General features: G+C 41.7%; 1 protein-coding gene across 1 annotated transcript in view; it reads left to right on the top strand.

Moving 5' to 3' along the window:
* Window positions 1-17,020, top strand: part of FMN2 (formin 2) — a 357,570-nt gene that overhangs the window by 136,832 nt on the left and 203,718 nt on the right. The window contains exons 5-6 of the mRNA XM_070782159.1: window positions 3,422-5,328; window positions 6,811-6,955. Of these exons, the coding sequence (XP_070638260.1) occupies window positions 3,422-5,328; window positions 6,811-6,955 (2,052 nt within the window). The remainder of the gene's footprint in view (window positions 1-3,421; window positions 5,329-6,810; window positions 6,956-17,020) is intronic.

The following is a 17,020-nucleotide window of genomic DNA, read 5'->3' as shown; positions in this document are numbered from 1 at the left end:
GCAAATTATATGACTGATAAGGGGTTACTTTCCAAACTATATAAACAGCTCATACAACTCAACATAAAAAAAAAAAAAAACAAACACTCCAGTTTAAACATAGGCAAATGACCTGAATTTTTTTCTAAAGATGACCTACAGATGGCCAACAGGCATATGAAAAGATACTCAACGTCATAAGTCCTCAGAGAAATGAAAATCAAAACCACAATGAGATATCACCTCATGGCTTCAGAATGGCTATCATCAAAAAGAACACAAATAACAGAATATATATATATGTGGACAGGGAGGCCTGGCATGCTGCAATTCATGGGGTCGCAAAGAGTCAGACACAACTGAGCAACTGAACTGAACTGATCTGAGATATGTATATCTAAGTCACTTTGCTGTACAGAAGAAATTAATGCAACATTGTAAATCAGCTATATTTCAGTAAAAGTTTAAAAATAATGATAAAATAATAAAGTATTTATAAAATAACATAATAACAAGAGAATTGTGAAAATGTGGAGAAAACAGACCCCACATACCCTTTTGGTGGGAATGTTTCCTATGGAAAACAGTATGGAGGTTTCTCAGAAAACCAGAACTACCGTATGACCCAGCAATTTCACTCCTGGATATTTATCTAAAAAAGAAAGAAAGCACTAATTTTTAAAGATACATGCATCCAGTGTTCATAGCGGTATTATTTACAATTGCCAACATATGGAAGCAACCTAAGTTTCCATCAAGAGATTTGTGCATAAAGAAGATGTGGTATATTTACTAAAAAGAAACAGACTCACATATACAGAGGATAGAGCAGTGGTTATCAGTGGGGAGAGGGATGTGGGGAGTCGCAAAATAGTCATAGGAGAATAAGAGGTACAAAGTATGTATAAAATAAGCTGCAAGGATATATAGTTCAGCACAGGGAATATGGGCAATATTTTATACTAACTATAAATGGAATATAACTTTTTAGAAATGGTAAATCACTGTGTTCTACACCTGAAACTTATACATTGTATATCAACTATATCCCAGTAAATTTTTTTTTCAATAATTGAGTTTTGGAAAACACTTCTAGAATCTAGTACTTGCATGCCTTTTATCAAGTAGCCTTTTTATATGTTCATTTCATAAATGGGAAAATGAGAGCTACTTCATACCAGGACAACTCAAAAAAGACTTATCTAAGCTTAATGGTCACTTTTAAGATTACACTGGAAAAATGAAAATAATCTATATATTTTATTAGGTTGGATTTTCTTGTGCTTACTAGCATCATAATTGGAGAGTGAAGTTAACTACAATGGCCAAATAGGATATTACAAATTATTTTATTATAGTTATTTCTTTTACCATGGACTATTTAGAGAATATATGACATGATTTCCCAACCTATGTATTGTAATTCTTTAGTCTTTGTATAGACATTGGTGAAAAATAGTGACTTAGATTTCATATATTTTTATATATATATATATATATATATATATATATATATATACACACACCGGAGAAGGCAATGGCACCCCACTCCAGTACTCTTGCCTGGAAAATCCCATGGATGGAGGAGCCTGGAAGGCTGCAGTCCATGGGGTCGCAAGGAGTCGGACACAACTGAGCGACTTCCCTTTCACTTTTCACTTTCATGCATTGGAGAAGGAAATGGCAACCCACTCCAGTGTTCTTGCCTGGAGAATCCCAGGGACAGGGGAGCCTGGTGGGCTGCTGTCTCTGGGGTCGCACAGAGTCGGACACGACTGAAGTGACTTAGCAGTAGCAGTAGCATACACACACACACACACACACACACACATACATACACACACGCATAAATAGAAGTGCCTGTCACAATTTTGCCTATTTAATAAGTGTTTATATTTCTTTATTACTTAAAAGGTAAATTAATTTCCTTTTCAGCTTTATTTCACAAGAAGGGCTATTTGATTGTATTTTTTGATTGTAGGGAAATAAGTACCTTGTGTAGGTGCTTATCTTTGAAGTTACAAGTTCTATTCTGCTTTTAATAAGCATCATAATTGGTGTTTAGCAAGTGAAATGTTATAGTAAAATATAGAATTTTTAGAGAAGAAGTAATGGGTTTAGGATTAAGACTGTTATCTTTATACTTTCCTTACCCCCATGGAAAAAGAAACTGTGAAGATTTTAAATAAATATACGCATAGCACCAAAAATGCTTCCTTTATTGTAAATACCCATTTCTGTTTTGTCTGTCTGCAGCTTTTCCACTGTAAATGGGTTAGATATTTGTTTTGAATTTTTAAAAACTAGCAAAGTAAGTTATTTTTTATTTTGTGGAGACTTTGTTTGGATTTAGTGTTTGGCAAGCAGGATAGGAGTTTAGTTTCATACTTTGTATCATCTTTGTATCACCTCTCAGTCCGTAGGGTAAGAGCAGGCCTGGCTCCCACGTGGGGAAGGTAGTGACATGTCTGTTCTGTGGATGGCGGCCTCTGTTGGGGTATTGTGTGAAAAGCCCTGGATGCTCTGGAGAAGTAGTTGTGGGCCCTCTCATCCCCGCATCGATGGGGGACAGGTGTACCTGTGTGATCAGGTGTCTGACCTGTGCTTCACTTAGTTGGGGGTCTGTCCCCTATTCTTCCTTCTCCTATTCCTGCTTTCCTCATTTTTCTCTGCCCACTCCTTGCCTCCTCTTTTCTTCTTACTCATCTGTTATTGGCAGTCAGTTTACTGAGAGGGCTTTCCCCTTTTCTCTACTCAAAGTCCTTTTCCCTGAAAGGTCGATGGCATGCTTTGGGAGAGGAAGATACCGTCTGGGGGTGAGAGTGACCCACACATGGGCACAGTTGCTCTTGGCCATTGTGATAAATTGTGGCGACCAAAGGTATCCCTTTCTGAAATGCCTTGAATAAAATATTTGAATTGTGTTGTGTGATATAGGTTCTATACATGCACGTAAGACATGCCTGTACATGCTTGTGTGGGTGTTGCAAATATTTCTCATGATTTTACTGGGGATTCCTGTAGAGATTACTTTTTAGAAGTTGAAATTAACTTTAAAATTTAGGATTTAAAATATCTTTAGGAAATGTCCTCATATAGCAGATGTTACTGGGCAAGAAGGAGAGTGGTCTATGGTGAAATTAAGTGGATCTGTCGCTCAGTCTTGGCTTCCGTCTTCACCGAGGTCTGCTGATCTTCCATAATTTCATTTGAAGATTAATTAGAGAAGGGCCTTAGGACCTCATGGTCATCTACATAATCCACTTTGAAATCCAAGGGCAGAGAAGAAGGGACACATGGTAGAACTAATAATGTGTTTCCATAGGGAGAGCTTTTAGAAGTAACAACCGAATACATTTTGCTGAGTTTGGTAGGTCTAGTTTTTGACGTTTGGAGTATCCCTGATTTTCTGTTTAACTGTGATGTCTGTATTCCTCCCCAGGAAGTGTGCGACATGAAGTCTGAGGGTCAGGCCACTGTCATCCAGCGGCTGGAGCAGACCATCGAGGATCTGAAGACCAAGATAGCTGAGCTGGAGAAGCAATACCCTGCCCTAGACACGGGTCTGGAAGCCCTCAGGTTGGGCGAAAAGGATGTCGGATATGAAAGGATTGTACAGGCCAAGTCCATCCAGACGTCCCCGATGGAAGAGGGTGGTGTGCTAGCACGTCCTCCTGGGGGGTCCCCGCCGGCTCCCCCACCCTTGACTGCACATGGAGAATCAACAGGGCTGCCCTTGCCTTCAGGACCTCAGACCATGTTCTGCTCAGAAATCTCTTTGGTTGTGTCTCCAAGGCGGATATCAGTTCAGCTTGATGCACAGCCGTCCCTCCAGCCTCCACCGCCTGCATCCCTCCCCTGGTCTGACAGTCATGGACAGGCCAGGTCCCAGCCTTCCCATCCTCCTCTTCACACTGGGTTTGAAACCAGCCAGGAGCACTCTGCTTTCTCCTCCTCTGGAAACGGCTGTGACATCCCCACTGCACCACCTCTGCCTCCAGAGACCACCGAGGCTTCCCCAGCACCCCTGACCCCCGGTGCACCTGGGCCTGCACTGCCCAGCCCAGCGGGCCTCTCACCTCCTCCTTGTCTGGGTCCAGAGATGCTGCCACCTCCTCCTCTACCTTTGCCTGGAGTGGGAGTTCCTCCCCCGCCTCCTCTTCCCGGGGTGGGGATCCCTCCCCCCCCACCTCTTCCCACCGTGGGAATACCTACCCCTCCACCTCTTCCCGGGGTGGGGATCCCTCCCGCTCCTCCCCTTCCCGGGGTGGGGATCCCTCCCGCCCCTCCCCTTCCCGGCGTGGGGATCCCTCCCGCCCCTCCCCTTCCCGGCGTGGGGATCCCTCCCGCCCCCCCTCTTCCCGGCGTGGGGATCCCTCCCGCCCCCCCTCTTCCCGGCGTGGGGATCCCTCCCGCCCCCCCTCTTCCCGGCGTGGGGATCCCTCCCGCCCCCCCTCTTCCCGGCGTGGGGATCCCTCCCGCCCCCCCTCTTCCCGGCGTGGGGATCCCTCCTCCCCCTCCCCTTCCCGGCGTGGGGATCCCTCCCGCCCCTCCCCTTCCCGGCGTGGGGATCCCTCCCGCCCCGCCTCTTCCCGGCGTGGGGATCCCTCCCGCCCCCCCTCTTCCCGGCGTGGGGATCCCTCCCGCCCCGCCTCTTCCCGGCGTGGGGATCCCTCCTCCCCCTCCCCTTCCCGGCGTGGGGATCCCTCCTCCCCCTCCCCTTCCCGGCGTGGGGATCCCTCCTCCCCCTCCCCTTCCCGGCGTGGGGATCCCTCCCGCCCCTCCTCTTCCCGGCGTGGGGATCCCTCCTCCCCCTCCCCTTCCCGGCGTGGGGATCCCTCCCGCCCCCCCTCTTCCCGGCGTGGGGATCCCTCCCGCCCCGCCTCTTCCCGGCGTGGGGATCCCTCCTCCCCCGCCTCTTCCCGGCGTGGGGATCCCTCCTCCCCCTCCTCTTCCCGGCGTGGGGATCCCTCCTCCCCCTCCTCTTCCAGGCGTGGGAATACCCCCCACCCCTCCTCTTCCTGGAGTGGGAATTCCTCCTCCCCCACATCTTCCCAGTGAAGGAATACCTCCTGCCCCACCTCCTCCTCCTCCTCCAGGTGTGGGGATTCCACCTCCTCTAACCCCTCAGCCCCCACCCCCTCCTGGATCAGGCCTTCCTCTCCCACGACAAGTTGGGAGTAGCACTTTACCGACACCTCAGGTGTGTGGCTTTCTTCCTCCTCCGTTGCCTCTTGGCTTGTTTGGATTTGGGATGAACCAGGAAAAAGGGAGTAGGAAGCAGCCAGTAGAGCCTTGTCGGCCAATGAAGCCTCTATATTGGACAAGAATTCAGCTGCACAGTAGAAGGTAACACCCGCGGCGTTCCTGTTTGCATAATTTGTCAACACGAGCGAAGTGGTTTCCTCTCTGTACCACTCCAAACCTAGTCTCTAGATTTTTACATGAATATTTAGTGGAGCAATTTTAGACTTTTCTCCAGAAGTATCCAAGTGATAAATCATGTGTATCAATGTACACATTTCTGTCTATATAGTTTTTTAATTTCTTTTTAAATTGAAGGATAATTGCTTTACAGAATTTTGTTGTTTTCTGTCAAACCTCAACATATGTAATTTTTAATCGACCTTTTAAGGATTGATGGATAGATCTTTCTTGGCCTATGTGAGCTGTTGCCTTGTTGCAAAGCCTCATTCTGACAAATAACTTATAAAAGTAAATCAAATCGTTAAACAGACAAAGCCTTGAAGATGTATTCTGCATCCTTTTGAAGGCATGGTCTTGTTTGACTATTCAGAAAAGTGATACACAAAAGTCCACATGTGTGGATTTCACCCCGTGTGTGAAATGATTTACGTCTGACCATTTCATGGCACTTCTATAGATGATTTGCAATGCTGTGAAGTCATAAAATCACAAACTACATGACTTTTATGAAAGACATGATATTTATAAAAGAATGCCTCCCAGCAGGTTTGCTGCTGGTGTATTACTTACCCATGGATGGTCTGTAACCTGGTTCCCTGAACCTTGGGATGGTGCCAGAGATAACATGCCCTTTAAATTTCCCCTGGACTTTCTTATACCGAGTTCTCATGACTTTGAATTTGTGGTTGTCTGTGATGTGGCACAGATTTAGAAATAGGATATTTACTAGACTCATCTTCATTTCTTGTATTAATTTTCTCTTCTCTGAATCATAGTGGAGGGTCTATTTTGACTGCTTCTAACTTTGTTGTTCATTCTCTGAGTACTTTGGCAGGTCACTTCCCATTGCTGAGGCATCGTTTCCAGCTGTGCTCCAAACTCATTTTTCCCATGTGCATTATATGAAATTCTTTTATTTTGTTGGTTTGCTTTTTAAAATGGACCTTCGTTTTCAGGTGGTACTACCTACCTGTCTCTGTGGTCACTGAGGAGTCAGATGACATGAGTGCTGGACAGTGGTAGGGAGACAGAAATGCCACTCTGTAGATAGAAAGTGATTTATTTTTAACCCACGGAACTTAAGGGTCAGGTTGGAATGTGAGATACCAGACATTTCTTGCCTGGAGAGCCATACTGAAAAGGGTTCTTACATGTTTTATATAATGACTTGATGACTGAGAATTCCTAGAAAGAAAAGAATTCCTTTCTAGGCAAAGGTTTCATCCTGTATTGATGCTGTTTCTCATCATGTTGGTTGATTAAACAAGTGCTGATCTTACAGAAAAGAGCATTTCCCCCATCCCCAACCTCCCTTCATCCTCTCCTTGCTCCTCTGGTGCCTGTGTCCTCCTGTCCCTGCAGTCCAGTTTGACGGCTCTCTCATGGGTTTTTGCTTAACTTTAGAGACTCCAGTGCTTCACTTATTTGGGAAAAAATTGAAGAACCATCCATAGATTGTCATGAATTTGAGGAATTGTTTTCTAAATCTACTGTCAAGGAAAGGAAGAAACCCATTTCTGACACCATCACAAAGACCAAGGCTAAGCAAGTGAGTATTCATATGTTTTCTGAAATTGGACAGTATTTTGGGCATAAGTGTGAACTTTCACTGGAGAAAAACTTTGACACCATTTTCAGGGTTGTGTCCGCTCCACAGTCTGTAAGCAGATAGTAGGCGTTAGCGTTTTAGAACATGTGGTTAAGTAAGACTTTCCCAGATAGAACAGCAAATAATCATCTCCACCAAGTGATCATGTTCTGACTATTTGATTTGTAGCCCCACGGTCCATATTTCCAAGATTTTAGCAGTTGCTTGTTTTTATAATTAGTTGTCTAGAAACAAACTGGAAATCAAGCTAGAAATCCAGTCCTTAGTAACCAATCATGTGTTTGGTATTTTGTTCCTATTCTAACACCTGAGTGGATGCCCTGTAGAACCTAGCTAAATAATCACCTTGAACTTGACACAGAGAAGAGATTCTTGTATCCAGTTCCAGCATCTCCATTCTGTGTTAGATCCTTTGATGCATCCTGTGACACTTGAGTCCTAGAGAGAAAGAGAAGTACATTTGGAAGAAAACATTTTCATACAGTATTTTCCCACTGGTCCACACAGTGGCCTTGATCATGAACTAATTTTGTGTCTCTCTCAAGGCAGCCATTCAGGAAAGCATAGCAAAGCCCAGAACAATGAGCTCAGAAGGAAGGCACTGCTGTTGGTGTGCATCTTTCATCCTGAAGAGAGCTGGTAGCAGCTCTGTCTTTTTGGGTGAAAGAAAGAGAATTGAGGTCTGAAGCCTCAGGACTCTCTTGGCACAGCCTCTCCAGATGAGTGAAAACTGAGGGGTGATATGGTCCTGTGAACTTTTGCTCTAACCTGGAAGTTGTAGCTAGACGTCTGGCCCAGAGTTGTTTTCATTCATATTCATTTCAGACTCATCCCGTATGTCTCTATTGCTCTGACAGTGACGCAAACTCAAATGTGACACAGTGAATTTTTCAGAACCATTTATTGTAACACAGCTGGTTGCTGGTGACTTTAGATCAGAAACAATGGTAAACCTGTACCTTGTAGGCCCTGAATAAACATTTGTTCTGCAAATAAACCAGGCGACTGGAGGAGGAGGACTTTATACATACCCATGACTATTCCTGATAATGATTAAAGCCAGAAAATCAATTATCTCACAATAAGCAATTTGGTCAAGGTGGCTCTGTCATGGAATAAAGGTAAATGGAGAACCACATTTTTTCTGGCAGAGGTAAACAGTCTAAAAATCTTTCCCACAGCATCTTTGTATATAGGATGCATAGACTGAGTCATCATGTCTCTTCTCGTGGACGATTCTGGTGATGGAAAAGCTGTTTAGGTGAGGAATATGGGCAGGGCAGCATAGATGCCATGGAGGGCTGGGCATCAGGGCCATCACCTGTCAAGCAGACAGGAATGACATGGGGCATCTATTTTATGGGATGAAATTCTTGCCCTCCCTGCCTCCCATCACTGCCTTTTCTTTGTTAAGTGAACACAGATAAGGAAGCTGTCTCATAATGCCTGAAAGTATAGGATTTTATGATTTATTTGACATCGTGTTCAGTTTTTAAGCCTCCTGAAATGAGATTATGTCCAAATCATGAAGACAGCAACCTCAGCTAGTTGGCATGAGATGCAAGCTGCACATCTGAGTGGAGCATCAGCTCAGCACAGTTGCCTCACCCTATCATGAGCTGTTCCATAAACCATGGGGACAGAGCTTTGCCAGGGTTATCATTTGTACCCATTGGTGGTGATGCAGCTGTTGACCTTCAGCTTAAAGACAGTTTGTGGACCCGTCTCCATCCTGACTCCCAATGAGCTTGTCAGCATCTTCTTGGCCAGGGTCTAGTTCTCAGCCCTGCTTTTCAGATTTGTTTTTGGAAGGAAAAGTTTTTGTTTTTGTTTTTTCTGATGTGTTGGTGAAAGACCAATCTACTACAAACGGTTATATGGCTGAAGAAAGCGAGTTTTATTTAACTGTGTTGTGTTTGGAAGAAAAATCTATCCATTCTATCTACTTTAAAATTTCCATCTAATTTAAAATTTTGCTTAAAGAAAACATATTTTCCGGATGCAGGTGACATGGGGTCAAGGGTGCCAGCCCTCTGAGGAGCTGAAAATCTCCATATAAATTAGAGTCAGTCCTTTGTACTTGGGGTCCCTCTGTATGGTTCCATGTCCATGGATGCAACCACCCTAAGCTCTTGCAGCACTGCAATATTTACTATTGAAAAAAATCTGGATGTATGTAGACATGCACAGTTCAAATTGTTAACAAGTGGTTCCTCTTATCATATGCAGACATTCATTTCCAGTGAAATTAATAGCCATTAATGCTGTGACGTGGTTTTATGAAGGTGTTTAAAGCTATTCTTCTCATATGTGATGGAAGCTAAGAATTCTGGTTTTCTTTAAATACTTCAAAATAGCTAAAATATTTTTTGTGATCTGTTGTCTTCTTGAAACTAAGAGTGTGGCTGAATGTTCTGGCCTTTAATAACTCTCAGAAAACACGTTTTCAGTGTTGTAACAGAGGTTCCTCAGCTGGAATACTTGCTGTGTGGCATGATGAGAAAGAGGATGCTCTGTGGGTGCCGAGTGGCAGCAGTGAGGAGTGTCTGGTATTTCTCAGTCCTTTCTCCCCCCAAGTAACTCAAGACAGAGCCTTTCACTTTTTCTCATGGCACCTATGCTTAAGTTCTGTGCTGATATCTTAGCTCACCCGTCTTCGCTGTGGTTATGAAAACATAAGGAGATTTGCTGAGAAGGTACAAGGAGTTTATCAGACTGTTATTTCACCTAATTCTCCTTTAACAAATGAGTGTGATGCTTCCAGGTCAGAATTAAACATCAACCTGCTGATTTGGCACAATAGCAGCCCCATCTCCCAAGGAATCAAGAGGAAGATGGAAAAACCAGTGTCACCTGAGGCCCTTGTTTGACACATTGCACACACACAAACCTGTCCATTTTTAAGGTTTTTAAGAAACCTCTAGAGCGAGTACATGTGACCTGTGTCCTGCCACTCACAGAAGAGCTCAGTGACTGTTAATGTTGAGTGATCCTAAGCCACTTCAAGATCTTCATGTCCAATTAAAGATTAAGTTTAACTGAGCTTTTGAGCAGGAAAGTGAGAGGATATACACTGGAATAATTTTGACAGTAAGAATTCCCTCAAAAAGAAGTTTCTAGTTAATCCAATGTCAAATGAGTTCCTGAGAAAATATATTTTGGGAAACACAGTAGCAGCAGCAGCTTCAGCAGTAGTAATAGTAACAGTGGAAACATGACAGCTGGGGAGCCTGCAGGCGTGTGGGCTTAGTTTACCGTCTGCTGCCACTGTCTCTGAGCCTCACCTCAGCTCAGTCCATCCTAGTGCATGGGCTCCGTGGTTGTGGTGTGCAGGCTAAGTAGCTCCGTGGCATGTGTGATCTTCCCAGACCCAGGGAGTGAACCTGGATTGGCAGGCAAATTCTTATCCACTGGACCACCAGGGAAGTCCCTGGACCTTACTTTTACTAATTGCAAATCTTCATCTTTAGATTTTAAAATATATTTTATCATATTTTTATGCATATCAGTGTCAGTGGATATTTCAGTATTCACAGGCTGATGGCCTGCATGATAATCTGACAGGCCTAGTTGTTTGTACTGGTGTTAAGTTTTCCTGTTGTAGCATGGCAAGGCTATGTTTTGGTTGGATTCTTAGACCTAAAATAATATCTGAAATACCAATTATAATAAGACAATTTAGATCTGTTTGGGAGAATACATCATAAACATTTAGTACTTTGTAACCTTTAACATAGTACCTGCTTTTAATAATGCATTTCTATTGCAAGCCTCACATCAAAATACAAAGCTATAGTTAGATGAACATACATATTGTGGATTCTAGATTTGCTTTAGATGTTGAAAGATTCATTATATTTTTGGAGATGTTTTTCCTAAAACTATTTGTAGAGCATACCCAGTCAATTCAAAGAATGCAACAATAATAACTTATTTTTAAAAGTTTTCTTTTAGTCAAAATATTATTTTTGCATTTCTAAACAGATGGCTAAAAGATAAACAGAATGCCAAATGAAATAATAAAAAGGAAATATAATTAGGCTAATGATCCATGACCTTGCTAGATATACTAGGAAAATTATATTTGACTGTCCTTTGAATCGTGAAGATTTAATCATGATGTTGAAGTTTAATTCTTTGGGACTTTGTATTTATATACTATGATGATATTAAGATTTTGTTGGTCTAGATATATTAGAAAAGGGTATTAAGTTTTAACTGCTGGGGTGTTTATTATGATACATCAACATTGAAAAAAGGGTTTGGAAAATATACTTAAGATTCACATTATGTTTTATGATTATCTGTGGGAAACTAAAACTCATCTATGCCTAAGTAAGACTTTTTGATCAGATGATGGGAGAGTGTTTTATCAGGTGTGGAGAACACAGGAACCTGAAGGGAAGCAGGGACACCAGTTATGTTCAGCTTTGCAGCCTTTCTTGACCCAATGGGAACAGAGTTTATCCATTGGAGCTAGGAGTACAGCAGAGACATGTGGCAGCCATGCCAGGGAGAGCACAGAGGTCCTTGGAGGCATGCCTCGATAGCCAGCACTGACCAGTTCTCACAGTGGACACTGTCTGCAATCAGGACTCTTGAATAGTGTGAATTTCTGGACTTAGGTTGTGGCTGTGAGAGGAGATGAGGCTGGAAGTTGGTCTTGTACAGAGGAATACATGTTGAATCCTTGTTCCATGAGCAAGGATTAACCTTGCATCTTGTTTAAAACCCTAGGAAATCGGGCAATAGAGCAGCAGGCTTCTGTGTTCAAGAAGCTCCTGTCTGGCAGTTTCAGGGCTGTGGGTGTGGGCTGTTGACAGTCATTTCCCATCACTGATTGTGTGTCCTTCTCATCCTCCAGCAAGTCTTTAGATTTTTCTCATTGGACATATGAGTGAGAACTGAGATAAGTTAGGCCTGAAGTTAATTTTGTTGTCTTGGTGCTACATAGTGGAATGTATGTTTCTGTACCATGGACAGCAACAGGATTCTGGGCTACCCAAGAGAGCAGAAGTGATGCTGCTGACAGTAGACTGATTGTTCCCAGGGTACTTCCTGTGACCTAAGCTGAAAAATGTTCCCCATTATTTGGGGACACAAATTTAAGACTTACAAGAAAAATTAACGTTCTTGTTGGTATCTCTAGTGTTTCTTTAATTTAAAACTTAAGAGACACTAATGCTGGGGAAGGTTGAATGCAAAAGGAGAAGAGGGCAGCAGAGGATGAGATGGTTAGATAGCATCACCAACCCCATGGCCATGAATTTGAGCAAACTCTGGGAGATAGTGAAAGACAGGGAAGCCCGGCATGCTGTAGTCCATGGGGTCGCAAAGAGTCGGACACGACTTATTGACTGAACAACAGCAAGAAATAAATAAATGTATGTTTCTTTTTCAAAACTGTGTTCATAATGGAAAATATCTAACATATCTGCCTATTTTTGGTTATGTTAATAAGTGAATTTTTAAAATTACTAAACTTGTAACTTGAAACTCCATCTGAAAAATCATGTTAAAAATCTCTTTGAAGTTGGACCTTCTGGACAGACAGACAAGCAGCTTGGTAGGTCCTCTTCCAGTAAAACAACAATTTAACTGGCGAGAATTGTAACGGAAATACTTATCTAAAGTCTCTGGAAACTGTCCTCAGGACATAGAGGAGATGGAGAAACACCCACTCAAGAAAATTTCCTGAAACTCAGACCCGCGGGGTCCGAGCCCTGAGCGGCTCTATTCCTACCACAGGGTGTGTGCACCCAAGGCTCTGTCTGTGACTGTGGCTCTGCCCTGGGGGAGGCAGGAAGCCAGCATTTCTACTTTCTTCAGTCCTCTTGCAGAAGCTCTGTTTCAGGCAAGCATGGAGAACTAAGAAAGCATCTGAGAAGGGCTGTCTGGGGATCACAGTCAGCTCTAGAGGTCGCAAAGGCCGTGCACGTTGCCTCTGCTCAGGAGCCATCAGGGCAAGGACACAGGGTACTTGAACAGTGTCCCCAAACCTCATACAGATTCATCAGAACCAAGTGGAATCTTCATTGCACGAGACTCTTAAACACACCTTTGTGCAAACATTACCTGGGGAAGAATCCTAAGCCAGGCTTAAAAATAAAGTCAGTTATGCTTGGCAATCAGAAAGCTGTGTGCATGCCCCAAGCTGCACCTTCTCAGGAATGATTAGAGAAAATCAAAGTTACTAGTTCCCTGCTCAGTGTAGGGAGAAATTCTGTAAATGTCTCTCACCCACAAAATGGTTAACAGGAGAGCTTTAAGTGGTTAAAGGAGCAGAAGCACACTCTTTAGCTTTTGCTTTAGAGAAGAAGAGCGTGTGCAGTAAGGTCAGGCTGCACATTGCCTCAGGGACAGACTTCCCCAAGGCAGTACAGCCAAGTCACTGAGCAAATGAACAAGCAAACACAAAGACAGTAAGTTCTGGGGCCAGGAAGAGACAGGTGTCCCCAGAGCTCCTAATATGGTATCTGAAATGTCCAGTTTTCAACAGCAGTAAATGAGACATGTTGTTTGTTGTTTTAGTCGCTAGGTCACGTCCGACTCTTTGCAAACCCATGGAGAATAGCCTGTCAGGCCTGTCTGCCCATGGGACTTCCCAGGCAACAATACTGGAGTGGGTTGCCGTTTCCTTCTCTAGGGGATCTTCCTGGCCCAGGGATCGAACCCATGTTTCCTGCTTGGCAGGTCGATTCTTTGCCAGTGAACCACCTGGGAAACCCAAATGAGACATACAGAGAAGCACAAAAGTGTGATCCACATAATAGATACAAACAAACAGGCAACAGGAACTTCTTTCACAGGGACCCAGATGTTGTATCCAACAGAAATGGATTTCAAAGCACCATTTTAAATGTCTCCAGAAAACTGAAGAAAATGATTTCTAAAAAATAAAGGAATATATGATGATATTGTCTCATTAAATTGAGAATGCCAGTAAAGGGAAATTATTTTAAAATTCTGGAGTTGAAAAGTACAATAATCAAAATGAGAAAAAAGCACTAAGTGGTCAAACAGTTGGTTTCTGGCAGATGGCAGAAAAAACTGTCAGTCAACTTGAAGATAAATTAGTAGAGATTTTGTAGTCTGAAAAAACAGAAAATAAGGAAGTAAAAACTTCAGAAAAATGTGGGGTATCATTAAGTTATCAATGTACATGAAATGTATCAGAAGGAAAGGAGGAAGAAAAAGGTATAGGAAAAAATATATGAAATTATAAGGGTGAAAAGTTCCTAAATTTGATTTAAAAAAAAACACTAATGTACACATCTAAATTTAGTGAACTTCAAGTAGGCAAATACAAACAGATCTCTTTGTATATCTTAGTCAAAATGTTGAAAGCCAAAGATAAAGGAAGAATCTTGAAAGCAGTGAGAGAGAAATAACTCATCACATAGAAGGAAACCCCAGGAATATCAGAAGCAAGCTTATCAAGAAGTAACAGAGGCCAAAAGGCAGTGCGACGACATTCAGATACTGAAATGAAAGCAGCAAACCAAGACCTTACATCCAGCAAAACAAGTGTCCATAAATGAAAGTGCAATAGAGGCATCCTCAGAGAAACAAAACTGGGAGAATTAGTTGCTGACAGACCTGCCTTCTGACACTAAAGGGTGTTCTTCAATGTGAAGGTAAATTACAGAAGACACGCGCGTGCACACACAACACAGTTTTCATCTATATAAAATATAATATAGTTGTGTGCTTCTTCTCCTTGATTCTTCTGACTGACTTTAAAATAACTGCATAAAACAGTATGTATGCTATTGAGCCTGTGACATCTAGAAATGGAATATATTTGAGAACAAGGAAACTAGTAGAAACAGAAGCTGTATTGCAGTCAGAGAGTGACACCGTGTGGGGTGTGCATCTATAGAAAAGAGTGAAGAGAACAATAAAGGGTAAATGAGTAGCTTAATGTAACGATAGAAATATATATCTCTCCTCCTAACTTCTATGATTATAACAGTAATAATGTAAAAAGGTGGGGAGTGAATGGAGCTATAGAGGAGTAAAGTTCCTATATTTCTGGAATTAAGTCAATATAAATATAAATTCTGATATTTAAAATAGATATTGTAAGCTCTTGAACAACCACTAAGATAGAAATCCATCCATTAGAAAAGAAAACAATAAGGGAAGAATAGAGGAACAGAAAATACTCAAGATATATAGAAAACACAATGAAAAATAGCAGTTGTAAGTTCAGCCATATGGATAATAACATTAACGTCAAGGTATTAAACAATCCACTCAAAAGGCAGACATTATCAGGTTGGATAAAAAGAAATCTAAGTATATAAGAGACACACTTCAGATTCAAAGATATAAATATGTTGAAAGTAAAAAGAACAACTTTAACCAACCATAAAAGAGCTGGAGTAGCTGTACTGATATCAGATAATATAGACTTTAAAAATGTTAGCAGAAATAAAGAGGGACATGCCATAATAATAAAAGAGTCAATCTACCAGGAAGATTTCTACACACAGGCATCTATCAACAGTATCCCACAATACATGAAGAAAAAACGGACAGAATTTAAAGGAGAAATCAATAATATGTGAACAGTTTAATAGCCCACTTTCAGTAATGGATGGAAAGTTAAGCAGGGCTTCCCTGGTGGTCCAGTGCTTAAGAATCTGCCTTGCAGTGTAGGGGATACTGGTTTGATTCCAGGACTGGGAAGATCCCATGTGCTGTGGGGCAGCTAAGCCTGTGTACAACTACCACTGTGCTTTCTCTCTGGAGCCTGCAATCTGCAGCTGCTGAAGCCTGCACACTCTAGAGCCTGTGCTCTGCAACAAGAGAAGCCTTTGCAATGAGAATCCCATGTGCCACTAGAGAGTAGCCCCCACTCGCCGCAACTAGAGAAAGCCTGTGCACAGCAATGAAGACCCAACACAGCCAAAAATAGGTCAATAAAAGTTTAAAAGTTAAGCAGAAAGTTAACAAGGAACTAGAAGGCTTGGACAACAGCGTAAAGACTAGATTTAAGAGAATGGAGCGTTGCACCCAATCAGCAGAACAAACATACTGCTCAGACAAACACAGAATGTTCTCTAGGATGGACCATGTGCTAGGACACACAAAAGCAAGCCTTTATAAGCTTGAGCTCAGTGCCTTAATAAACTTAAAACTATTGAAAGACCAAGTATGGTTTCTGGTCATAATGGAATTAAATTAGAAAGCAATAACAAAGAAATTTGGGGGAATTTTCAGATCTGTAAATACTAAACTCAAGTTACAAATGATTTAAAAAAGAAATCACAATAAAAAATACAAAATACTTCAAGATCAGTATAAATGATATCATAATATATTAAATTTTTATACTCTATAAAATATATACTTAATACATATTTTATATGTAATGCATATTTATATTTATTATGATAAATATATTTAATACTATGCAACAAAATCAGTGCTTAGAAAAATTTATAGCTATAAATATCTTATTTTAAAAATCTGAAATCAATCTTGCCTTCCACCTTAATAAACTAAAAAGGAAAAGCCAAGTAAGCCTGAAGCAAGTAGAAAGAAGGAAATAATAAACACTAGAGTGGAAATAAATGAAACAGAATAGAAAAATAATAGAGAAAGTAAATGTAACCAAAAATTGATGCTCTGAGAACATAACAAAATTGACAGACCTTCAGCTGGACCATTAAAAATACAAAGATTCAATAAAATCAGGAAAAAAAAGATATCAGATATAGACTACAGACCTAATGAAATAAAATAGGATAAGTACTGTGAATAATCATATGACAACACATTAGTTAAATTAGATGAAATGGATAGGTTCTTAAAAAAAATAACTGACTTAGGAAGAAATAGAAAGTCTGAATAGGTTTATAGAAAGTAGAGACTTAACTAGTAAAAGACAAAACAACCCCCCCAAAAACTACTCACAAAGAAAAGCTCAGCCCCATGTGGTTTCACTGGTGAATTATATCAGACATTTGAAGAATTCCCACTGATCATTCACAAACT

The sequence above is a fragment of the Bos indicus genome, chromosome 28, assembly GCF_029378745.1.
Source record: "Bos indicus isolate NIAB-ARS_2022 breed Sahiwal x Tharparkar chromosome 28, NIAB-ARS_B.indTharparkar_mat_pri_1.0, whole genome shotgun sequence".
In the NCBI taxonomy this organism is placed as follows: Eukaryota; Metazoa; Chordata; class Mammalia; order Artiodactyla; family Bovidae; genus Bos; species Bos indicus.
The sequence above is the reverse complement of the archived record's forward strand: the minus strand, read 5'-3'. Positions and strand labels throughout refer to the sequence as shown.